The sequence below is a fragment of the Panthera tigris genome, chromosome A3 (assembly GCF_018350195.1).
Source record: "Panthera tigris isolate Pti1 chromosome A3, P.tigris_Pti1_mat1.1, whole genome shotgun sequence".
Taxonomy (NCBI): Eukaryota; Metazoa; Chordata; class Mammalia; order Carnivora; family Felidae; genus Panthera; species Panthera tigris.
In genome coordinates this window covers 13,503,024-13,528,299 of record NC_056662.1, presented here as the reverse complement: position 1 = coordinate 13,528,299, position 25,276 = coordinate 13,503,024, and the positions used below count along the sequence as shown (strand labels likewise).

At 41.0% G+C, this 25,276-nt stretch overlaps 1 protein-coding gene across 12 annotated transcripts in view; it reads left to right on the top strand.

Annotated features, from left to right (window-relative positions):
- Positions 1-25,276, top strand: part of NCOA3 (nuclear receptor coactivator 3) — a 136,428-nt gene that overhangs the window by 96,488 nt on the left and 14,664 nt on the right. For 8 of the 12 annotated variants that reach the window (XM_042980212.1, XM_042980218.1, XM_042980216.1 and 5 more), the window contains 15 exons: positions 8,254-8,358; positions 9,243-9,415; positions 9,896-9,996; positions 10,987-11,161; positions 11,430-11,618; positions 11,788-11,889; positions 15,393-15,533; positions 15,794-15,941; positions 17,140-17,531; positions 17,701-18,572; positions 19,783-19,918; positions 21,419-21,616; positions 22,549-22,806; positions 22,905-23,031; positions 24,056-24,227. In XM_042980212.1, coding sequence (XP_042836146.1) covers positions 8,273-8,358; positions 9,243-9,415; positions 9,896-9,996; positions 10,987-11,161; positions 11,430-11,618; positions 11,788-11,889; positions 15,393-15,533; positions 15,794-15,941; positions 17,140-17,531; positions 17,701-18,572; positions 19,783-19,918; positions 21,419-21,616; positions 22,549-22,806; positions 22,905-23,031; positions 24,056-24,227 — 3,270 coding nt within the window. In that variant the 5' untranslated portion in view covers positions 8,254-8,272. The remainder of the gene's footprint in view (positions 1-8,253; positions 8,359-9,242; positions 9,416-9,895; positions 9,997-10,986; positions 11,162-11,429; positions 11,619-11,787; positions 11,890-15,392; positions 15,534-15,793; positions 15,942-17,139; positions 17,532-17,700; positions 18,573-19,782; positions 19,919-21,418; positions 21,617-22,548; positions 22,807-22,904; positions 23,032-24,055; positions 24,228-25,276) is intronic. The other 4 variants (XM_042980219.1, XM_042980217.1, XM_042980215.1 and 1 more) reach the window with 1 other exon arrangement.

Sequence of the window (25,276 nt, the reverse complement as noted above, 5' to 3'; positions counted from 1 at the left end):
AACTATTTCAGCGATCATCTTTTGTCAGAACCTCTCAGCGTAGGTCATTTGGGAGCTGCTGCGGGGGGCGGGGGTGGGGGTGTGCTGAAGAAGTATGGCAGCATGTTTTTTAGAGTGAAGCTGAAATCAGGTTTACGCAGCTCAGGTTAGATCTGAGAGATTCAGTGCGTTAAATTGTAGGGTCAGTGTTACCTTTAAAATAACTAAAGACTTACCCAGGTAGTTAGTACGCTGTCAGGAGAGAGTAATTTGATTTAGATGGAATTGGCGTGCTTAACTCCCTCTGCACAGTGTATATTGGTGAACTTCAACTCCTTTGCTTCTGTGGAGGTTGAGAAGTCTCTTGGCAACAAGCTTCCGGTTGCAGCTCACCTGCTTTGGCTAGCTGGTATGCCCAGCTCTGGTAGCAGAGCCTCTGGAGAGTTTGTGTTTGAATTCAACTTCATCAGGTTCAAACTGGAACATAAATGAGAAGGGGCTTTGGGCTCAGCCTGTGGATTGAGAATGAAGAGGCAGGACGTACAAAGGGAGAAGAGAGAGCGAAACCTGTGGATAAAATAGCTGTCTGTCAACTTACACTTGGATGCTTTTCAGCTTAATTTGTGTATTAAAAATAGGATGTTTTACTCTATGGTTCTCTGCCAGCCCCCTTTCAAGTTAGCCGGCAGGATGAACTAAAGACAGGAGAAGAATGACCAGAACCCGAGAGCATACCCTTTCTGTCATATGTCCTCACCAAGGTAGTTTACTGTAGACACTGTTCATATGCCTTTTCTTTTAAAAAAACAAAACAACTGTAGGCTGGTAGGTTTCCTATCAGCTCTGTTCCCATGACACTGTGCAGTGCCTTCATTTTAATACTTACCAAACTGTGTTGTTACAATCATTTATGCTTTCCTCTTGTGCTAGCCTGAGAGTTGCAGCAACGTATGCTGTCATTCGTCTCTATTTCCTGGACCTGAAGTGGTTCTGGGCATGTAAGTGTTTGAGCTGAAATGGAATTAGATTGAAAAATGGATTGCATTAGGTAGTTTTTTCTTGATCCCACTAAATAAACATAACAGGTTATCAGCAACAAAACAAAAGGACATTGCCGGTTAAGTTTAATTGAAACTTTCCCTCTCTTTTCTCTCCTTGTCTCCTTTCAGCTCTTGTCCTCTTTGCCAGGGTTGAATTAAAATATAAAAGTAGGAGATACTCACTGGAAGAGGCATCCAGTTGATGAGGAAGCTTTCACAGTGGTTCCATGTTTATGACACTCCCACCCCCTCCCCCATGGTCTCTTAAACACACACAGGTTCTCTTTCCTTCAGTCCTTTCCTCTGTGGTGCTGGTTCTTTTGGAGCCACACCGTAGATTGAAAGAAAACCTTTAACTTGATATTTTAGAAAATACAATTTTGTAGGATTAAAGCTTTAACTAGTGGTGACTGTGTACTAAATTGTCTCAAGTAAGAGTGTCAATTTGGAGCTTTTAGTTTTGGGTAGTGATTTATATATATATATATATATATATATATATATATATATATATATATATATATATTTGTATATATTTATATGTTTAGAATGTCTCATAATTTTTCCCAAGAGCAATTTTTTCCCCCTAATTGGATTGAGCAGTCTCTGCTTTTACATACAGCTTCAAGTGGTTTTCAGTAAATCATTCCAAATCTATAGTTGTTGGAAAATTTTCCTCAAGTTACTGTGATTCTCAAGAGACACCCAGAAACACTCCCTAATTACCAAGTGGATTTAATCATACCTTGTGTAAGTCAGCCAAACAGGCCTGATGAATAAACTGAATTACTGGTGGGATAGTCAAAAGTTTTTGGCCCCAGCATTTAACCTTAGAAAACCCAAGAATAAGACTATTTTAGGGTATAGTTCATGCTTTTCTGATCTCAAGTTTTCTTCTTGCCGTTTAAGCCGAGACAGTTGATTTCAAGTGGAAGTAAGGGTTATGGTTAATATTAGACCACCCCCGGAGGGCCATTTATCTGGTGACTTGTAGACCAGTGGTTAGTTCTGGGGACTTGAGAGGAGTAACAGCATTAGTACCTGTTGAGTTGGAGTGGCTCCTTGCCTCTGCCCTTGATCCAGCATACCCACAAACCCTGAGTATACGACGTCTCAGTGTTCTTACTGATGAGCTAAGAAGTTTTCTGGGTAACCGGTTGGAGATGGTGTGATTCAAGAAAAAAGTTTATTTCAGTGAGGGATAAAATGCCCAAGGAACATATGATACAGATTTGTTGGTCTGAGTCCTAGTTATGTCATCCAGTATCTGTGTGTGATCTTTGGAAAGTTATTTAGTTGTGTACTTATCTATAAAATGGGAATAATAATACATATCTTCGAGAGTCATTGTGAGAGATTATGCAGAATATGTGATATGCTCAGCACTGTACTGCCACAGAAGTTATCCCCTTCCCTTTCCCTTATTAACTTAGGAAAACTGAAATATTTTCGTTGGTTTCTGTGCCATTTGAGATTTACTGGGTAACATATCACCCCATTTTGGCGTGGCTTTTCTTAGACCCTCCTCCGCCGCACCCCCCCCCCCCCCCCAACTTGTGGCTTACCTAATGGGCGTTAGCACTGTTGATTGGTATCTTTTCCTTTTGGACAGGAATACTTCCTGTATCCTTGTGCATCTGGCTAGTTGTACACAATCAAGATTTTTCTCTCGTCTTAACTGTCAAATAACCAAAAGGAAAGCTAGTTGATGCTGCTCAGTCATACACCCAACATTATCGTGACTTTTGAGTGACAAGTAAAATTCCCCCCCCCTTTTTTTTTTTTTAATTTAAAAAATATTGTAAAAATGGCTCAAGGATCCAGATGGCTGTGTTCACCTTGAAAGACTGAATACGTTTTGGGTCTTTGAATTCTGATTCAATGAAAAGTTCTCCACTGTAGTCCTTTTAGATACTAGGGTGTCAGGGGCTTAGAAAAGCTTCTGTGATGGGATTGCATTCTGCCTGGAAGTGCGGTTGAGGTGGACCTCCAGCTTAATAATCAGTCGGAGGACATCTCTTCATTAGCAACTTCAAAGTCTATCTGTGGAAGTCATTATTGGATTTACGAGGGGATTTCAAGAGTTACTTGGGCAGGTATATATTGTGTCTTAAGTTTCTACTCAGCTGTGGAGATGATCTTTAATTGTAGGGAGTCAGAATTTAGAAGGGGCTCAGTATTCATAGACTGTTCTTATCAAAGATACTTTGGGACTCGTGCTGTATTATTTCCCCTTTGAATGTTGATTTTACCAACTCCATATATCCTCTAACCTAGATGGGTGATAATTTAAGATGTAAAAATGTAAGCTATACAGTTACTGATTTATGTTTCTTAACTTTTAGTTTTTTGGGGGGAAAAATTATTCATGGGCCTAGTATGTAATGTCTTCTCTCCTCCCACCTTGGTTCTTGACTACTGACTGAAAATGATCTAAATTTAGGACTAAACATTGACCTTTCGTACCTTAGAGTAATTTACCAAAATAGATAATGTGTCCCCTCAGACAGTTTTGAGTCCATCTTTGCCAGCGAGAAGTGGGCAGCAGGCTTGGCAAGTAAAACAATGCTATTGACAATTTTTACGTTTGTGACGAAGATTAATACCAAATAAACAAAACTATACATAAAGTATTTGTCATAGTCATTTGTGCTCAGGAATAATTGTATTAGCTGTTGTATATGCTGAAAAGTATTTTTTAAGCAGAAATAGTTATAATTTTTCATATTGAGCATTTTCTTCGTCATAATGAAATTTAGGAGATATATTTGCTGATATATTTTTTTGTTATTTTAACATATCATTCACTCTTGGCAATCATGTGGTCTTTTTTTTTTTTTTTTTTTAACGTATTGTGCAAAAATCTCCCCCCCTTTTTTTCAATATATGAAGTTTATTGTCAAATTGGTTTCCAATCCCCCCCTCCTTTTTAAAGTTTTTATTTATTTTGAGAAAGCACGAGCATGCACAAGTGGTGGAGGGACAGAGAGAGAGAGAGAGAGAGAGAGAGAGAGAGAGGGAGGGAGGGAGGGAGGAACGGAGAGAATCCCAAGCAGGTTCTGTGCTGTCAGTGTGGAGCTCACTGTGGGGCTCAAACTCATAAACTGTGAGATTGTGACCTGAGCCAAGATCAAGAGTCCAATGCTTAACTGACAGAGCCACCCAGACACTTCAAAGCCCTTTTTTTTTTTTTAAGTTTATTTATTTATTTTGAGAGACAGAACGAGTGCACGGCCCATGCATGCATGGAGTGGGGTGGGGGGAGAGAATCCCAAGCAGGTTCCACACTGTCAGCCTAGAGCCCAGCTCGGGGCTCAAACTCACAAACTCAACCGACTGAGCCACCCAGGCACCCCAAGAGAAAGAAATCTTAAGCAGACTCCACATTCATCATAGATCCTAACTCAGGGCTCGATCGCAGCCCTAGGATAATGACCTGAGCCAAAATCAAGAGTCATATGCTCAACTGACTGAGCCACCCTGGTGCCCTGGAAATAGATTTTATATACACATATTTTTTCCTATTTTATTTATTTTAAATTTATTTTAAATTTACATCCAAGTTAGCATATAGTGCAACAATGATTTCAGGAGTAGATTCTTTAAAGCCCATTTAGCCCAATCCCCCTCCCACAATCCCTGTTTGTTCTCTGTATTTGAGTCTTTTATGATTTGTCCCCCTCCATTTTTATATTATTTTTGCTTCCCTTCCCTTATGATCATCTGTTTTGTATCTTAAATTCCTCAGATGAGTGAAGTCATAGATACTTGTCTTTCTCTGGTTAATTTTGCTTAGCATAATACCCTCTAGTTCCTTCCATGTAGTTGCAAATGGCAAGATTTCATTCTTTTTGATTGCCGAGTAATACTCCATTGTATATACAGACCACATCTTTATCTGTTCATCCATCGATGGACATTTGGGCTCTTTCCTTACTTTGGCTGTTGTTAGAGTATATTTTTAACATAAATGTTATGACTCAGGCGCCTGGGTTGCTCAGTTGGATGAGCATCTGACTTTGGCTCAGGTCATGATCTCATGGTTCATGGGTTTGAGCACCGCGTCGGTCTCTGTGCTGTCAGCTTAGAGCCTGGAACCTGCTTCCGATTCTGTGTCTGCCTCTCCCCTACTTGTGCGTGCGCGCTCTCTCTCTTTCTCTCTCTCTCTAAAGTAAACAAACATTAAAAAAATAAAAATGTTATTATTCACTGAATAGTTGGCCACTCAATTTAAAAATAACTTTGTGAGTGAAACAAATACAAAATTTGTGTTTTGAGACATAGCTAAAACTATTTTTCTGTACTTAAGGACTGTTTTATGAAAATAGGAAATAAAAACTGAACATGCTTTAAAAATATTTTTATTTGGGAATAATTTTAAACTAAAATCAAAGTTGCAGGAAAAAGAATAGAGTTTAAAGAATTTAAAAGTTTCTCTTCTACCAGGTTTTATCCAGTGCCAGTATTTTGCTACCCTCCTTTCTCCCTCTCCTTTGCTTCTGTTCCTTTTCTCACTCACCTAAAATGGCCTCTACCATTGGAGGGCCATTTACATACATAATGACCCATTTGCTGTAAATATTAAGAATAAGGATAGCTTCTAGGGCGTCTGGGTGGCTCAATCAGTTAAGTGGTCGTCGACTTTGACTCAGGTCACGATCTCACCGCTGGTGGGTTCAAGCCCCGCATGGAGCTCTCTGCTGACAGCTCAGAGCCTGGAGCCTGCTTCACATTCTGTGCCTTTCCCTCTCTAATGCCCACCACCATCCCCCGCATTCTGTGTGTGTGTGTGTGTGTGTGTGTGTGTGTGTGTGTGTGTGTGTGTGTGTGTCTCTCTCTCTCTCTCTCTCTCAGAATTAAATAAACGTTATAAAAAAAAAAAGAATAAGGATAGCTTCTTAAATATGTACAGAACTCAACTTCAGTAAATTTAACATTGATAAAATAATCCTGTCCTCCATATTTTAAATTTGTCAGTCGATCCCATAATGTGCTTTATAGCATCTCCCCTCTCTAGGACAGAATCCAGTATGGGATCATATATCATATTTGTCATTTCTCTTTAGTTTTCTTTAATCTGGAATATTTATAGACTCTTTTATTACATTGTCATTTTTGAAGAATACATTTTTTCTGGCATTGTGAGATCTGGGTATGCTTTAAAACCATAATATTAAGCCACTATTAATCAAAGATATTTTAAGTTCTGGGGCACCTGGGTGGCTCAGTTGATTAAGCGTCCGACTTCGGGTCAGGTCATGATCTCGCGGTCTGTGAGTTCGAGCCCTGCGTCAGGCTCAGTGCTGACAGCTCAGAGCCTGGAGGCTGCTTCGGATTCTGTGTCTCCCCCTCTCTCTGTCCCTCCCCTGCTCACGCTCTGTTTCTCTGTCTTTCCCCAAAATAAGTAAACATTAAAAAATTGTTAAAAAAAAAAGGCATTTTAAGTTCTTCACTCTTCTTTTCCTTTAGCTTAATGTTGTGAGGAGAAAAAGACTCTTGGAAACCTCTCTGCCTTTCAGCTTTGATTTTACATTTTACTACCAAACTTCTAGGTAGAATGAATTTTATTGGTATTTAATTCATACCTACAGTATCTGTACAGGTGATGTTATAATCTAGAACTCTTGGTTAGTGATTATGTGGTTTTGATTTTTTAAAAGCTATGCTTTTTAAGTTTCATTAGCATCCTGTGTGAAATTTTGCATTTTTGTCTCCTCTCTCTCTGTAGTATTGTGCCACCTAGTGGAAATTTATGTCCTTCAGTATATGTCTAAAAATCTAGGTGGAATGCAAGATGCATTTTAACATACTGAGAAAAAGTTTGGAAAATTCGAACTTCTTGATTGACTTGGAATTCTTTAGAACAAGGATTGTCTTCCGAAATAAGCATTTAGGACAAATAAAATTCTTTGTACGTGAAGGTTTAGTAGAGGTCTTAAAATTATGAGCTGCTGACTGTTAAAACACTTACTGTTTCAACAAGAAACACCCTACGTGGGGTGGGGCGCCTGGGTAGCTCAGTCGGTTAAGCGTCTGACTTCGGCTCAGGTCATGATCTCGCGGTTCATGGGTTCGAGCCCCACATCGGGCTCTGTGCTGACAGCTCAGAGACTGAAACCTGCTTCAGATTCTGTGCCCCCCCCACACCCTTCCCCCACTTGCGCGTGTGCGTTCTCTCTCTCTCAAAAATAAACATTAAAAAAAAAAAAAAGAAAATAAAGAAACACCCTTCATTATTTTCATCATTGAAACCTTAACCAAAATATTATATTTCCATCAGTCGTTACTAAAATGGTTGTTGCTATTTAGATACCATGAAATCCCCCCCCCCCCCTTTTCATTGTGCATCTACTCTCCAGGCCTCATGTAGTGGGGCTTACAGATTATTTACATGCTCTAAGATTAGTTTTCAAGTCATAGAAGAAAAACACAGTGGGTAATAAATATTAATGAAATAGTTTAAAGGAAAGCAATGTGCTACTTTGAAAATAGCCTGAAAAAAAATGTAGACATGTATCATTTGAAGACTCCTTACCAAGTGACAGGATAAGCTCTAATTTGTCCTTAGTTGGGTATAAATAAAACTCAGGATTTTTTTCTTATTTTCAATTTTTTTTATTTGAGAGAGAATGAATGAATGAATGAATCTTGAGCAGGCTCCACGCTCAGAGCAGAGCACAAAATGGATGGGGCTCCATCCCACGACCCTGGGATCATGACCTGAGCCAAAATCAGGAGTCTGATTCTCAACCGAGTGAGCCACCCAGGCACCCCGAGGATTTTTTTTTTTTTTTTGAGATTTTATTTTTAAGTAATCTCCACACCTAAGGTGGAGCTTGAACTTGGGACCCCAAGATCAAGAGTTGCATGCTCTACCGACTGAGCCAGCCAGGCACCCCAGGATTTTATCACTTGGAAAAAGTTGATGGTCTCTTTTTCTTGTTATTAAATATGAAGAAGATGCCTTCCTCATCCTTTGAAGTATTCAGAGTATTCAACATACACATTTTTAGTGGGACTTGAGAAACATTTTAGTTTTGGGGTTTGACATTCTGCAGAATTAAACTAGAATATGAACTTTTGATGTTGTCTTCAGGGTACTCATGTATAATTAAGAATATTAAGACTTACCTAACCATTTAGGGAAAGTAGTTCTGAATTATAAGATTCAACCATTCAAGCATACAACATGGGTATTTTACAATGTTTTCATCTTATCATCATTCTTTCTTAGTTGCTGATGTATAGTCACAATGAGCGGATTAGGAGAAAACTCCTTGGATCCACTGGCCCCTGATTCACGAAAACGCAAATTGCCATGTGATACTCCAGCACAGGGGTAGGTCGTTTATTTCCTGATCCTTCACCAAGGTCTCCTCCCCCTACCATTATTTTTTTGACTTAAAACGAACATTTTAGCTTTCTGTTGTTTAAATTCTCAGGTAGATTTTTGTCTTTGCTTAAATAACATGATTTTGCTTTGAATTAAGTAGAGTGGCACAGTGATCAGATAGACATCCTTATGATATAATAGAAATTTTATTGGTGATTCAGATAAAAGTGAGTTAGTCCAATAACTAACACTTTTGAGGTAGTGTGAAGCATTTCTTAGTGAAAGAGGTAGGTAGGAGTCAGGAATAGAGCATCAAGATTGTTGCAAATCAGATTACTCTTTAAATTCCTGTAGGAAGATGTTGTAAGTTGATATTTTGGCCTTCGTGAGGTTTCATCGTCCTTTTCCTGAATAAAGTTTGCAGTTTAAAAAATAGAAATCTAATGTTTCATGCAATGTTACGCTAGCCTTTTTAGTATTTGCCAAGGTCACTATGACTTGAGTTTTAATGTGATTCTTACAAAGTAAAAAATGGCTTATAAGCCTTATGTAAAACCTTGTCATTAATAAGTAGCTAACACTCTTTTTGTTATTATTTGTTGTTTTACTGTCTCTTTGATGTAAAGACTGTGTATCCTTATTTTCTGCATGATCAAACAGAGGCTAAGTGTCCCCAAGGCCACCAAGGCTAACCAAAAGGTAGACTTGAATTTAGGTTTGCCTGAATTTCTGCTGTATTGTACTTCTTCTCCAAGATGAGTTTTTGATGGTTTCTATTGGCTAAATTTTATTTGCTTATGTATGAAGGTGCTGGTGATTCTGCTCCCGGCGTTTTTTTGTGGTACGTACATTCATGGCCTTCTCCCCCCCCCCCCCCCAATCTCTCTCAGTCTTACCTGCAGTGGTGAAAAGTGGAGACGGGAGCAGGAGAGTAAATATATTGAAGAACTGGCTGAACTTATATCTGCTAATCTTAGTGATATTGACAATTTCAATGTCAAACCAGATAAATGTGCAATTTTAAAGGAAACAGTAAGACAGATCCGTCAAATAAAAGAGCAAGGTAATACAAAGTAAGAAAAACACTCAAATCTTTTCAGAAGGAACTTGTTAACTATGTTTACATTTGCCTTTTTGCTACCTTGTTGCTCACGTGTGGGCTAGTGGGACCTGTCCTGTGTGGGATTGGACAAATGAGTTGGCCAACTTAGTACTCCTTGAGAAATAGTTAATAGAGCATTAGAAAGAGGCCAGTGTTCTCACCCTGTCCCATGTTAGTTGCCTTTCAGGAAGCCATGGGATAGTACATGTAGTAGTGAAAGAAAATTAAGGGTATCTTCTGCCCTCCCGGGTAACTCAAGTTTTAAGATTAAAAATTGCAGAATTGGTTTCTTATCAGGAAATGTTGTGTATGTGCATATGTATGCGCGCGCGCGCGCGCGCGTGTGTGTGTGTGTGTGTGTGTTCTGGGGACTGTTTGGAGGTGAATTTGATCTGTAACTGATATTTGTGATGTTTGTAGTATTGTCTTCTGTCTTTTCAGGAAAAGCCATTTCCAATGATGATGATGTTCAGAAAGCCGATGTATCTTCTACGGGGCAGGGAGTAATTGATAAAGATTCCTTAGGGCCACTTTTACTTCAGGCAAGTACATTATACTCGTGAGGAATTTTTAAGACTTAAGAATCTGCTTTTTGTGACGTGCTTAAACATTGTTTTGCGAGTAGTTGTCCTCAATAGGTATGATTCGCCTATAGCATGTTTCTCTCGCTGTAAAGCAGGAGACGGGAACAGAGAGGAGGCTCTTCATAAAGTGCAACTGTTAACTTGTTTTTGTTTCAACTAGTTCGCTTCAAGTACTTCTCAGTTGCTCGGTTCAGTTCTTCTTTGTAAATTCTCACCAGGGAGTGGGGTGGCTCCTGTAGCTTGATTTCGTATCAAATGGAAAACCAGGAAGTGCTAAGGATATTTCATTTTTAAAAACTCTTTTCAAGATGTAATTCTTCAAACATTAGAGTAGACATTCATTCAGATTTTATGTTGGCTGTATCTATCTTTTTTCCCTCAAATTCTTTTTATTTTAATTCTTTAAATACAATCCTATAGTAATTGTGCTGTGTGAATAGAAACGGCTGAGTGGCGGCTAATAGTTGTTTGCAGTGGTTGTTAAATCACTAGTAGTTGCAAAAAATTCTGTTTAGTGCTAAGGCTGGTGCCTTTGATTGGCCAAGACTGCCGTGACAAGATATCACAGATTAGGTGGCTTAAACAACAGGAATTTATTTTTTAAAGTTCTGGAGGCCGGAAGTCCAAGGTCAAGGTATTGGCATGCTTGGTTTCTCCTGAACCCTCTCTGCTTAGCTTGTGGATGGTTGCCTTTTCCTTGTGTATTCACATGACCTTTTCTCTGTGTCTGTGCACCCCTCGTATCTGTCTTCTTCCATAGGAACATCAGTCCTATTGGATTGGAGCCCTAGTCTTATGACCTCATTTAACCTTAACCCCATAACCAGGGCCCTGTGTCCGAATATCCGCATATTATAGCCACATTGAGAGTTAGGGCTTCAACATGTGAATTTGGGTGGGGGAGACAGTTCAGTCCATAATAGCCCATATTAACCTATCCCACTTTAGGCATTGGATGGTTTCCTGTTTGTGGTGAATCGTGATGGAAACATTGTGTTTGTGTCAGAAAATGTCACACAATACCTGCAATATAAGCAAGAAGACCTGGTTAACACAAGTGTCTACAGTATCTTGCATGAAGAAGACAGAAAGGATTTCCTTAAAAACTTACCGAAATCTACAGGTAGTCTTTTAATGTGTATTTCCTTTCTTAATTTTGTAAACACTAAAAAAAAAAGGTTTATTTTTGAAGGAAGGGGGCAAGTTGGGGAGGGGCAGAGAGAGGAGACAGAGGATCCGAAACAGAGCACAGAGCCCCACGTGGGGCTCGAACTCATGAACTGTGAGATCATGACCTTGAGCCGAAGTTGGACGCTTAACTGACTGAGTCACCTAGGCACCCCTGAATTGCCAGCTTTTTAAAAAAACTTTTTTCAATTTGTTTTCCAAAGTCAATGGAGTTGCCTGGACAAATGAGACCCAGAGACAAAAAAGCCATACTTTTAATTGCCGTATGCTGATGAAAACACCACATGATATTCTGGAAGACATCAACACTAATCCTGAAATGCGCCAGAGATATGAAACAATGCAGTGCTTTGCCCTGTCTCAGCCTCGAGCTATGATGGAGGAAGGGGAAGGTAAGATTGACCACATGTTTGAAAATGTTTTTCAGACAGCAGCCAAATTTGTAGTTCTGTGATTTCCATTGTTGTATTCATTGACTGAATTCCATGTCCTTACTTGTCTATTTGAGAGATCTGTCCAAAAGTTAAATGTAATCCTTACCTGGTTGAATTTGTATTGTAGATTTGCAATCCTGTATGATCTGTGTAGCACGTCGCATTACTACAGGCGAAAGAGCATTTCCCTCAAACCCCGAGAGCTTTATTACTAGACATGATCTTTCAGGTAAAAACTTTGTGTATGTGTGTATATACATTTTGTTCATTTGAGAGTTATTATGAAAGTTAACAATTTTTGTAGCCTGCACGCTCATGTAAAAGTACCTATACCCACTGTAGTGAATGCTTTGCATAGATTATTTCTTATGTTTCTTTTTTTTTTTTTTGAAATTTATTTATTTTGAGAGAGAGAGAGAGAGAGCACGTGGGCGCGGGCGAGGGGCAGAGAGAGGGAGAGACAGAATCCCAAGCAGGCTCTTCACGGTCAGCGCAGAGCCCAAGTGGGGCACAAACTCAAACCGTGAGCCGAGACCAGGAGTCAGATGCTCAACCGAATGAGCCACCCACCACCCCCATTTCTTATGTTTCTTACGCAACTCTTAAGATTCAGTAAAACCCTTGGCATTTGAGTTGGGTATATTTGACAGTTAAACTCCCTCAAATAAACAAATAAAAAGTAAATGTAGAGACACCTAGCTTTCTCTCCCAGTAGCATTTGAAATCAGTGTATTTCTTTTCTCTAACTTCAAACCCATTTTTCATAAACAAGTTTTCAAAAATACGATAATTTAAGAATTACTGGGAGTAATTTTTGATATCAACATGAGCTTCAGACTTGGTCTGCCCTTTTTTGACTATGGGAATAAAGACTTAAAGCCAGTTTAAGTGATCAAGCACATAATGAAATTAAATCTAGTTGCATTATTATCTGTATTCACCTTCGGGTTTGCTCATGCGATCATCTAACCCTAAATGGTGATGTCAAGGCTTGTCTTGTAGGTGCCATCCCAGAGATGAGGGAGCAGGTCGGGCGGCAGAGATTGAGTTCCTTGTCCAACATTAGATCCTGGGTGGTAAAGAATTTGCAGTTGGGTCTGCCTGATGTCAAAGCCTGTACTGTTTGCTTTGTGTGCACCTTGTGGACCTGCAATAAGTAATTTGATAACATGGAATAGGTTTAAGTATACATGGGGTGCCTGGGTGGTGGCCCAGTCAGTTCAGCATCCAACTTTGGCTCAAGTCACGATCTCGTGGTTCGTGAGTTCGAGCCCCACATCAGGTTCTGCCAGTGGAGCCTGCTTGGGATTCTCCCTCCCTCCCTCCCTCCCTCCCTCCCTCCCTCTCTCTCTCTCTCTCTCTCCACCCCCCTCTCTACCCCTGCCCTGTGCACACACTCTCTCTATCTCTCTCAAAAATAAACTTGAAAAAATTTAAATATACGTAATATACCTATAGCTATTACATGTGCATATATATGTATATGTTACGTACACATACATACATAACAGTATTCTACTCTTAAAAAAAAAAAGCTATTTTTGTAGTTTTCAGTCATTTTATGCCAGGCTCAGTTACCTGTCTTGAAGCTGCTTGAGATTAATTTCCACAGATGAAAAAAATAGCAAAAAAAGCTTTTTTGTATACTTAATTGACAGTCTGTTTACACTGATAAATATTATCTTACATAGGAAAAATTTTTTCTTTATTAACTTACTTTGAGATGATCAAACCTGGTGACAGAAATTTTTATGTGAATTTTTACCTTCTAGAGTGGTTCTTACTCTGTACCTATTATGTTTTGGCAGGCTAAATTTTCTCCGTGAATAACAATATTTCACATTTTATAGCTGAAAATACTAAATAGAACATCTTTACTCAAGCAATTTAGTGAATAGAACCTTTAAAATTATCTCATTAATGTCTCCTCTTATTATAAAAGGTAGAAATTACCAGGCAGGCAAAGTGAAATCCTTTTGTCTGGTTCACATCTGAGAGCCATCTCACCATAGCCAGCATTTTCTGGTTGCTGTCTCTCCTTTCATAGGAGGTTTCTTGCCCTCCACAGAATATTTCTTTTGGACTCTGGAGAGATTTTATTCTCTGTCCCAGATGTGAACTTTTTCTGAGCATCTATTTTGTGTTTGTCATCTGGGTGTCAGAGCTGAGCTCAGAGAAGGGGTTGAGGACAGGCCATCTTTATTCTGGGCACAGCACGCAAACGTTTACTCTTCCCTGCAGTGCATTTGTCACTTCTCCCTAGGTGGGACTCCCCCCCCCCCCCCCCCCCCCCCCCCCCCCCCCCCGTTATTAAGATTTTTTTAGTATGTCATGAAGGGTCTGGATTTTACACAGATTCTTAACTGGGGACTCTGTCCATGAGCTCATCCACCGTTAGTACCTTTCTCATCCCCAGCAGCTTTTTCAGAACCATCTTACGCCGTGTGTTTTCCCAATCCAAACCTGATTTTCTTCAGCATTTTTACTTTTCCGACAAACACATCATGGACAGGGTAAATAGATTGGAAAGCCTTTTCTGTATCTTTCCCAGTCTGTTGGAGATCAAGTCATTAACCACTCCTTTTAAGTCATTTGTCTGCCCCTCTTGGGTCAGGATTTCCATCACCTTCCCAATTTGGTGGGCCTGTTAGTGCCAAGCATAAGAGGTTGTCTGGGTCTGAGTATTGCCTTTTCAGTAAGGCATATGTGGAACAGGCAAAACAGCCATTGATTTCTTGATACCGACATGAGCTTTCAGTCATAGTCTGGCACTTTTGGCCGTGGAGCATATTTTGTCTTGGGCATCCGTGTCCCGAATGTTGATCACACGGTTTTTGCCCAGGGCATCCTCAGTAATTATTTTGAACTTTTAAAATGTGACGTCAACATTCTGGGGACCAGTAAGGCTCACTTCAGAAGCACAGTTCTTGAGGCCATCAGAGACCATTGTGTCCGTCGACAGAGTTCTTATGACCGATGTTTTCTGAACATTCCTTTCACTGAACATAGCGGGTGCTTTCTCCTCATATGGCTCTTTCTTCGACAATGGATCGACTATTTTCTTCTTGGCTCCTTTTGCCACATTTTGTTAGGTGTTTATTCTTGCCAATGTTTATTCTTGTCCTAATACTGCTCAGAAAGTGTTGAAAGGCCTAGCCATTTTTTTAAAGGGCCATCTTCATAAAACCTTTAATTTTGTAGTGTTTTTGAGTTGTATAAATTTTGTCTCTCTAGTATATTTGATGTTAAACAAAAGTTGTCAGAAACTTCCAGACTGGTAGAAATGGGTGTTTGGTTAACCTTCCTGTTTAGATTTTAAGTGTCCAAAGATGCAGTCACCTCTCAGATGAAAAGAATTATCCCTGCTAGCTGTGTAGGTAGGTATTTTCATAGCTGCAGGGACAGACCATCTTCAAAAGAACAATTTTACTGGTAGGTGTTGTTTTTTTCCTTTAATGAAAATGAACCTAAGGTTATCTGGCCATGTTCTATTCTGTACATTCAGAAAGTGAAAGGAGTTCTGTGATACTCTGTACAGGAGGACATTTAATGTAAGAATGTCCTGTAGGACTGTGTCCTTAAAATATATCCAGACTGTGTCTGGATATAGCAGAGTAAGCAGAGCAAAGATTTGGTGTCTTTATTTGAATCTTCAGAGCTAAGCCACGCAGTCAGTGTGCAACCAGTAAATACTTGTGGGTTGGATTTAACTCTTTATTTTCTGTTTAATAGGAAAAGTTGTCAATATAGATACAAATTCACTGAGATCTTCCATGAGGCCTGGCTTTGAAGATATTATCCGAAGGTGTATCCAGAGATTTTTTAGTCTTAATGATGGTCAGTCATGGTCCCAGAAACGTCACTATCAAGAAGGTAAAGAATTTTGAGGTTGATTCTTGGCCTTGTTTGTTTTTGTGTTTGTATATGGCATAAAGTACGTACATGGCTGTAGTTGCTGTTCTGTGCATGTGGGGCAGGAATTCTTTTAGCCTGCTTGTAATTTTGGTGCAGGTCCAGTCTTTTCCCTGGATTTTCAAAATGTGGCACTTGAAGTATATTTCCTTTCTCTTCTCTCTTACATGTGTCTGTTTTGCCAACTGTAGTCGCTGGTAATGGTGTATTTTCCCCAACAGCTTATATTCATGGCCATGCAGAAACCCCGGTGTATAGATTCTCATTGGCCGACGGAACCATAGTGACTGCACAAACCAAAAGCAAACTCTTCCGAAACCCTGTCACGAATGATCGGCACGGCTTTGTCTCGACCCACTTTCTTCAGAGGTAATGATAGATTCCTGCATCTCCTCACATTAAATGCAGCGCTGTTCTCAGGGTGCCTTATTATTAATGTAAAAAGCAAGATTTAATAGAAAAAGCAGAGCCTTTGGATTTGCTGAAGTGAGTTTAGATTCCTGGGTTATGATATATTTTTTAAGGTTATATTTGTATGTGAAAATGAGGATTTGCTGATGAGTTACTTCCTGGGAAAGCTGGGGAATGGGAAGGCCTAATGGATAAAAGAACTATCTAACGTGACTACCGCTGTTCCCTTTCATTTCTGATGATGTGTTACATTGCTTCCAGGGATTGCATTTAAAATTTGAAAGTAGACTCCAAGCAAAACTGAGAGTTTCTCTTGTTGTTGCTAGTGGTAAATGAGCAACACGTGGAAAAGCAGGATATTTACCCATTAACGACCTTGCATAATTTGCAGGTACCTCCAGGTTAGCCCCTAGATGTGTGGCGACTCTAGTGAAGTCCCGCCGAGATTCCGGTTAATGTAACTGTTGGTCCTCAGTGCTGTAGTGGTGGTCACTCCTAGATTTTGTGGCATATTAAAAAGTATTTCACTGGGCTCGTCATAACTGATCAATATTTAGGTTGGAATTGGTACTAAGTGTTGGAATGGTGCCTAGGAAGTGAAGTTCGTGGCACTTCATCATTAAAAAATAATCTTGAGTGTTTTAATGCATGCTTGTAGTGTTTAAAAAAAGTTTTTTTTTAATGTTTATTTCTGAGAGAGAGACCGAGCGTGAGTGGGGGAGGGGCAGAGAGAGAGGGAGACACAGAGTCTGAAGCAGGCCCTAGGCTCTGAGCTGTCAGCACAGAGCCCGATGCGGGGCGGGAGCTCACAAACCGTGAGATCATGGCCTGAGCCGAAGTCGGTTGCTGAACCGACTGAACCACCCAGGCACCCCACATGCTTGTAATATTTTTTAAAAAATTGGTTTTTTTTTAATGTTTATTTCTGAGACAGAGACCGAGCATGAGTGGGGGAGGGGCAGAGAGAGAGGGAGACAACAGAATCCGAAGCAGGCTCCAGGCTCTCAGCGGTCAGCACAGAGCCCGACGCGGGGCTCGAACTCACTGACCACAAGACCATGACCTGAGCTGCAGTTGGACATTTAACCAACTGAGCCACCCAGGCACCCCGCATGCTTGTAATATTTTAGTGAAGGTTTGTCTTCTTTCTTTGCAGGGAACAGAATGGGTATAGACCAAACGCGAATCCTGTTGGACAAGGCATTAGACCTCCAGCAGCTGGATGCAACAGTTCGGTAGGCGGCATGAGCATGTCGCCAAACCAAGGCTTACAGATGCTAAGCGGCAGGCCCTATGGCTTGGCCGACCCCAGCTCCACCGGGCAGATGAGTGGGCCTAGGTATGGGGCTTCCAGCACCATAGCTTCAATGAACGCTGGGCCAGGCATGCAGTCCCCATCTTCCTATCAGAATAGCACCTATGGTCTCAACATGAGTAGCCCCCCCCACGGGAGCCCTGGCCTTGGCTCCAACCAGCAGAACATCATGATTTCTCCTCGTAATCGTGGGAGTCCAAAGATGGCCTCACACCAGTTTTCTCCTGTTGCAGGTATTTGTGTTGGCATTTCCGTTTCTTTAGTTTTTACTCTTCAGTAGTCCTTCTCTTTTTATTCTGTTGCAATTCTTGTAAAGTCAGTTCATTTTCTAATAGAGTTAAGTGGCATTTTGTTATAGCATCTGATAGTCTAATTCTTGCCTTAATTTTTCTCCACATCCAGGTGTGCACTCGCCCATGGGATCTTCTGGAAATACTGGGAGCCACAGCTTTTCTAGTAGCTCTCTGAGTGCTCTGCAAGCTATCAGTGAGGGTGTGGGGACTTCTCTTTTATCCACTCTGTCTTCACCAGGCCCCAAACTGGATAACTCTCCCAATATGCATGTAAGCCAGCCAAGTAAAGTGAACAGTCAGGATTCCAAGAGTCCCCTGGGCTTGTATTGTGATCAGAATCCAGTGGAGAGTTCAATGTGTCAGTCAAATAGCAGGGATCACCTCAGTGACAAAGAAAGTAAGGAGAGCAGTATCGAAGGGGCAGAGAATCAGAGGGGTCCTCTGGAAAGCAAAGGTCATAAAAAATTACTGCAGTTACTTACCTGTTCTTCTGACGATCGGGGTCATTCCTCTTTGACCAACTCCCCCCTGGATTCAAGTTGTAAAGACTCTTCCATTAGTGTCACCAGCCCCTCTGGGGTCTCTTCTTCGACCTCTGGAGGAGTGTCCTCCACATCCAATATGCACGGGTCACTGCTGCAGGAGAAACACCGGATCCTGCACAAGTTGCTGCAGAATGGGAATTCACCCGCAGAAGTAGCCAAGATTACCGCAGAAGCCACGGGGAAAGACACCGGTAGTGCGGCGTCTGGTGTGGAAGGAGGCGTCAAGCAGGAGCAACTGAGTCCTAAGAAGAAGGAGAATAATGCACTTCTTAGATACCTGCTGGACAGGGATGATCCCAGCGATCCGCTCTCTAAAGCACTGCAGCCCAAAGTGGAAGGAGTGGACAGTAAAGGGAGTCAGTGCAGCAGCAGCTCCACCGTTCCTAGCTCGAGTCAGGAGAAAGACTCTAAAATTAAGACCGAAACAAATGAAGAGGTAATTTGCCTGTTTTCCAGCTTAGCCATTGTGGTTAATCCTTGCATTTCTGTGTTAGAAAGACAGTATGTTACGTGCAAAACCCTATCTTCTATTTTAGGTTTATGTGATGGAAGTTATTCTCGAGCTGTCGGTTCTTTGTAATTCTTTTGGGCATCGTGAAGTGTAATGTGACGCAGTTTGGAAAGAACCAGATGTGGGTGTTTTAAAATGTGACTATAACTTGAACCAGTTGGTAGAGAATTTGAAAATTTTCATGGAGGTTTTGTTGTTGGAATGAGAGGGTTGGGTCATGTAATGGTACAGTAGAAAGAAATGGGGGGAAAACTTAACACGTTAAGTAACAGAATTTTGATTTTTACCTAAAATCATGTTTCCCTCTGTACATGATCTCATTCCATATAAGCGTTTGTCAAACTCTGACTCCTCTGGGAGGTGTTAATGTGCACCTGAGAAAATTAAAGTCTTGGGGAAGTCTTGCTGTTAGGATGTCTATTTAATTTTTGTTGAACCTAGTGCTCCAAATTTATGGACCAAGAGCTCTTTTTATTTCTTTTTTTATTTTATTAAAAAATTTTGTTTAATGTTTATTTATATTTGAGAGATAGAGACAGAGTGTGAACAGGGGAGGGATAGAGAGAGAAGGAGACAGAATGTGAAGCAGGCTTCAGGCTGTGAACTGTCAGCACAGAGCCCGACGCGGGGCTTGAACCCATAAACCTCGAGATCATGACCTGAGCCGAAGTCAGATGCTTAACTGACTGAGCCCCCCAGGCTGCCCCAGAGCCCTTTTTAAAGCATGCCTGTGAATCTTTTGTCGAATGTCAGCTTGTTGCCTTTGTTACTAATCATACTTGTTTTGGAAGGTATGTATAGAGGCAGGCCTGTCAGCTGATGATCCTGAGTAACACTAGCTCGAAAATACCTACGGTTTGAGAATTAAAGTTCCAGTGCAGATTTAAAAATGCTCCTGTTGAAAGCACTTCCAAACCCAGAGATTTCTTTCAGTAGTTAAAACTATTCTTCATTTCAAGGAAGAAGATTTAGGGTGGGGGTCTAAGTAAGCTAGCCTTTAAGTTGGGCGTTATCATTTCCGGTAACTTGTATTTTACTTGTTCCCGTTTCATTTGTGTTCTTCTGATGAATGTGTATGCGTATATATCTAGTAATGCACACAGGTTAATTAAAAAAAAACTTTTTTCCCCCCCAGGGATCTGGAGATTTGGATAATCTAGATGCTATTCTTGGTGATCTGACTAGTTCTGACTTCTACAATAATTCCGTATCCACAAATGGTAGTAATCTTGGAACCAAGCAGCAGATGTTTCAGGGAACTAATTCTCTGGGTAAGAAAGAACTAGGTTTTATTCTTGCTGCCTTTTTAACGTTTCTTCGCACTTGTATGTATAGTTAACCCTTGAACAACACAGGTTTGAACAGCACATGTTTATTTACACACGTGTATTTTTTAAAAATACAGTACAGTACTATAAACATTTTCTCATGGTTTTCTTAATGTTTTCTCCATTTTATTATGAGAGTGCAGTATATAATACATATGACATACAAAATATGTGTTAATTGACTTATCAAAGTCTTTTGGTCAAAGTAGATAATTAATAGTAAGTTTTTGGGGAATCAGAAGTTGTATGGATTTTTTACTGTGTTGGGGGCTCGGTGCCCCTAAGCCCTGTGTTGTTCAAGAGTCAGCTGTGCTCTTACACTAAGATTGGAATCTAAGCATTTTTTTTTAAGAGAAAGAGGGCAAGCATGTGTGTGTGCGAGCAGTGAGGAGGGGCAGAGAGAGAATCTTAAGCAGCTTTATGCTCAGTGTGACGCAGGGCTCAGTGTCATGACCCCGAGGTCGTGGCCTGAGTTGATGTCAAGACACTCAACCAACTGAGCCACCCAGGTGCCCCTAATTAGCATTTGTAAACTTCAAAATGCATACTCTACCTCTCAGCTTTGAATACTAATTCATAGTGCATATGTTTTAAAAAGCGTTCTGGACGTTTTTCTATTTTTAAAAATTCCCTGTTTCTAATTAATATACCAGTAATCCTGGAACTTTTAGGAAAATGTTCATCATTGGTTGCTCCAGATGAGTACCAGGTACCTGAGCATCTATTTTTGTGAGGCATAGAGACTTAAATTAAAAAGCAACTAAAACTGTAGATAGAAGCCTGTCCTGAGACATTTCTGGAACCTGGTTATCTAGCTGGGAGACTTCTTTAGTGTTTGCTGATTCTCCCTCGGCCTCTCTTTCACAGCTATGTGGTTTCCTCACTCATCAGTTTAACGAGGGTATATTACAGGTATCGATCAAAAAAGAGTAATTCACAGTTATCAGGAATGGTGATTATTCATTTTCGATGGCACTATTTCCTAAACTAAAATGGAAAGATCAATCAAATGGATTGGAAACAGTAAAAAGTTAGGAGATTTTGTATTTCATTCCTTGTTTGACTAGAGGGCAACTTACCTGGTTATATTTAATTATAAAATTTTAAACAGAATCCACTTAAGAAGTTCCCTTAGGGAAGAACCTCTGGCAGTTTGAATGTTGCTAGCAGTTGTAATATTAAGCGAAGCGGAACACAAATGACCGTATCAGGCCGCAGAACGATGCCCTAGTACAGCAGCCAGTGCTGGGACTCTTGTTTTCTACTGGATTTGGAATACGGGGTTTTTGTCGTCTTCTTCTTCTTTGTGCGCGCGCGTGTGTTTAGTGTTTATTTTAGTAAGGGAAAGTCTCGTGTGGGTGGTATTGGTATTGATGTGTTGTCCTTGATTACTTATGTACTGAATTGTCAGAGGACATTTTGTATTGTGTATTTGTGTTTCAGCAGGTTTGAGGAGCCCACAGTCTGTGCAGTCCATTCGTCCTCCGTATAACCGAGCGGTGTCTCTAGATAGCCCTGTTTCTGTTGGCTCGAGTCCTCCAGTAAAGAATATCAGTGCTTTCCCCATGTTACCAAAGCAGCCCATGTTGGGTGGGAATCCAAGAATGATGGATAGTCAGGAAAATTATGGCTCAACTATGGGTATGTTATTTCTAATAAGTATTTATGATTAAACTTTTGGGAAAAGCAAATTTAGAATACTTAAAGCCATTTAAATAATTGGGATTAAGTAATAGGTTTATGAGTAACAGTAGCACAGTAGTTCTTTCATAAGTCTCCTTAATTTATTCTGCGGCTTGGTTATTTAAGCTCTTTAAAAAATATTTATTTATTTTGAGAGAAAGCGAGAGAGAGACAGAGAGATTATGAGAATGTGTGCATGTGAGACACGAGCGAGTGGGGGAGGGGCAGAGAGAGGGAGAGAGAGGATTCCAAGCAGGTTCTGTGCTGACAGCACAGATCCCGATGTGGGGCTTGATCCCATGAACTATGAGATCATGACCTGAGCTGAAATACGCCTAATGCTTAACCGAACGAGCCACCCGGGCGCCCCTGGCTATTTAAACTCTTAAGGAAGCTTTCGGTCTGAGACCTTTTCTAACTTGTAATGAATACATGGCAACAGTTGCCCATCAAAAAATGTCTTTATTTATTTACTTATTTTTTTAAAGTTTAACTTTAATTTTATTTTTTTTAACGTTTATTCATTTTTGAGACAGAGAGAGACAGAGCATGAACGAGGGAGGGGCAGAGAAAGACAGGGAGACACAGAATCGGAAGCAGGTTCCAGGCTCTGAGCCATCAGCCCAGAGCCCGACGTGGGGCTCGAACTCACGGACCGTGAGATCGTGACCTCAGCTGAAGTCGGACGCTTAACCCACTGAGCCACCCAGGCGCCCCTCAAAAAATGTCTTTAAAAAAATAGTCTTCATAGTTGGCCAGTCCTATATTTAGGATGACAAAGCTTTTATTTTATTTTTATTTTTGGTTAAGTTCATGTGTAATGACGGTACTTACACAGCAAGGATTTCATGATAATCTGGAAAAGACGTAATCATTTCTACCTGTTTTAGGTGGACCAAACAGAAATGTGACTGTGAATCCGACTGCTTCCTCGGGAGACTGGGGCTTGCCAAGCTCAAAGACGAGCAGAATGGAGCCTTTGAGTTCAAACTCCGTGGGAAGACCAGGAGCGGATTACAACGCTTCTTTACCCAGACCTGCAGTGAGCGGCTCGATGCCCACATTGCCCCTTCGGTCCGCTGGCATCCCAGGTGCGAGGCCGGCGTTGCCGCCACAGCAGCCACCACAGCAGCAGATGCTTCAAATGCGTAAGCGTCCCCTTCGCCAAAAGAGAAAGTGAGATGACACGGGGCGGTGTTTGCTCTTGCCTTCTTTGAAAATGCATCCCCTCTTTTTCCTCCACCAGGGCCTGGTGAAATTCCCATGGGAATGGGGGTCAGTCCGTATGGCCAGGCAGCACCGTCCAACCAGCCGGGTTCCTGGCCAGATGGCATGTTGTCCGTGGAACAAGGCTCTCATGGGACTCAAAATAGGTGAGGCTTTATTATGTGACTCTGTAGAAGATGTTAGCATTGGATTATCTAGAAAATGCTCAGAGCACAGGAGCAAACCTGAAAGAGAATGAGAAAAACTCACTGTGACCGAGGTGCCTGGTTGCCACCTGGGCATTTCAGGGATGATGGTGAAAGTGCACCACAGCACTCTGTTTCTGTGAAAGATTGTGTGTCTTCTGTTTTTGTTTAGCTTGATCAGTTACTCATTTGCATGAAAGAAGCCACCTGTCAGTGTCAGTTCTGCCTTCAGTTCTGCAATAAAGAAAAAACGGCTTGATCTGTTGGGGGGACAGTGGTGTAGCTTTGTGCGTTTATTAGCTTCAGTGCTTCTCTACCCAGTGGAGAACAAATAGCCTCGCCACAGAATTTTTCCTGAGGCAGAATGAGTATCTAGGTCCATGCCCTTCTGATGTGTTGGAGGGCTATGGCACCGTATTGTGGGTAAATGGGATTTGTATTGTACTTGTTAACACGTGAGCTTTGTGGCCACGGGGAACAAAAAGTTATTTTGGCAGGTCCCAGGCTCAGTTTGCTGATGGTTGAACATTTGTGTTTTTTTCTTTTTTTCTAGTCCTTTGTGGGTTACTTCAACTTAACAAATATCATAACCATGACCACCTCTGTTCTTGTATGATCTTGAGACTAGCACCCTGTTCCATCCTCCTCAGCCTCTGCTGTCCCCTAAATGTGTAGGGATCTAGCAGTTACCTTTGGTGGTGGGAGTGTGTGCTAGGCATGTGTAAGCTAGATGTGGTAACTGTAGATGGCCTGGCGGAAGGTTAAAATTGTGGGCCTTCAATTTAAGTTGGTGACATTTGCTCTTCTCTCTTAACCAACCAAGTTGGTTTATTGTTTCTACTTGTAATAATTAAGGTATTACTGTATATTAAAAACGTGTGTGGTGAGAGAGAGAGAGAGTGAGTGTGTGTGTGTGTGTGTGTGTGTGTGTGTGTGTGTGTAAGAGGAAAAGCACCACTGGCATTGATTGCAAGTCTCTGTTTAGGCCACTTCTTAGGAATTCCCTGGATGATCTTCTTGGGCCACCTTCTAACCTGGAAGGGCAGAGTGATGAACGAGCGTTGTTGGACCAGCTACACACTCTCTTGAGCAACACAGATGCCACAGGCTTGGAAGAAATTGACAGAGCTCTGGGCATCCCTGAACTTGTGAATCAAGTAGGTAGCATTAACATGGAAATGGAAGTGTGTATGTGCACACGTGTGTGCATACATTCATGAAGCCATGCACAAGAATGCCTGTATGTGTATCTTTCCGATCACTTGTGTTACCTCACTGTGTTCATGGAGAGTGATGATTGGAGTTCCTAACCCTCACAAGCACTGTGCTGTGGCCCACGTAGATGAAGACACACATAGTGTGGACAAGCAAGTGGTGAAACAGATACAGAGCATGATTATTCTTTTAAATCTTTTTCAGTCTGTTGGGCAACAAAGGTGCTTGTTTTATTTATTTTTTTAAAGATTTGAGTAACCTGTACACCCACCGTGAATTTTGAACTGAAAACCCTAAGATCAGGAGTGTCATACTGTACCAACTAAGCCAGCCAGGTGCCCCAAAGATGTTTGTCTTAAATTGTATTTTGTTGATTGCAAGATAGAACGTATTTTATGTTTTTTTTTTATATGTGTTTTAAAAATAGTTTTCTGATGGAGTTTTTCTTGATATGCAACAGTACGTTATTTATGTAGGTTTACTTATTGATTTATTGATTCTTTCATTTAACAAATATTTACCTTCTATATGCCAGTTAGTGTTAGAGGCTGAGGGGAAGTAGTGAACAAACGAGTTCCTGCTCCCGAAGCTCACATCCCATTGGACAGGCAAGCATCAGGCAAGGAGCCACCTGGATAGCAGCAGACACGGTAGGGTAGAGATTAGCAGGAAAGGCCTAGGACACTAGGAGACTATCGTAAAAGAACCTTTTCTTGGGGTGTGGACGGGGTGTCCAGATTTTACTCAAAAAATGCCCTCTATCTGAGCTACCATTTGAAGGCTGTTAACTTGTCTCCTACGTTTAAATCGTTTTCCCAGTTTCTTTTCAGTGGGGACTTGTTTGTAGTTTTGTTCTTTAGTTTAAAAATGTTTGTGTTTTCAAGTCCAGGATGATGAGATGAAGAATTACTGGGGACTCGAGTGAACGGTCAGGAAAGCTTTTTCTGGGGAGATGGCATGTCAGTTGATGTTTGAAGGGTGAGTTGGAGCC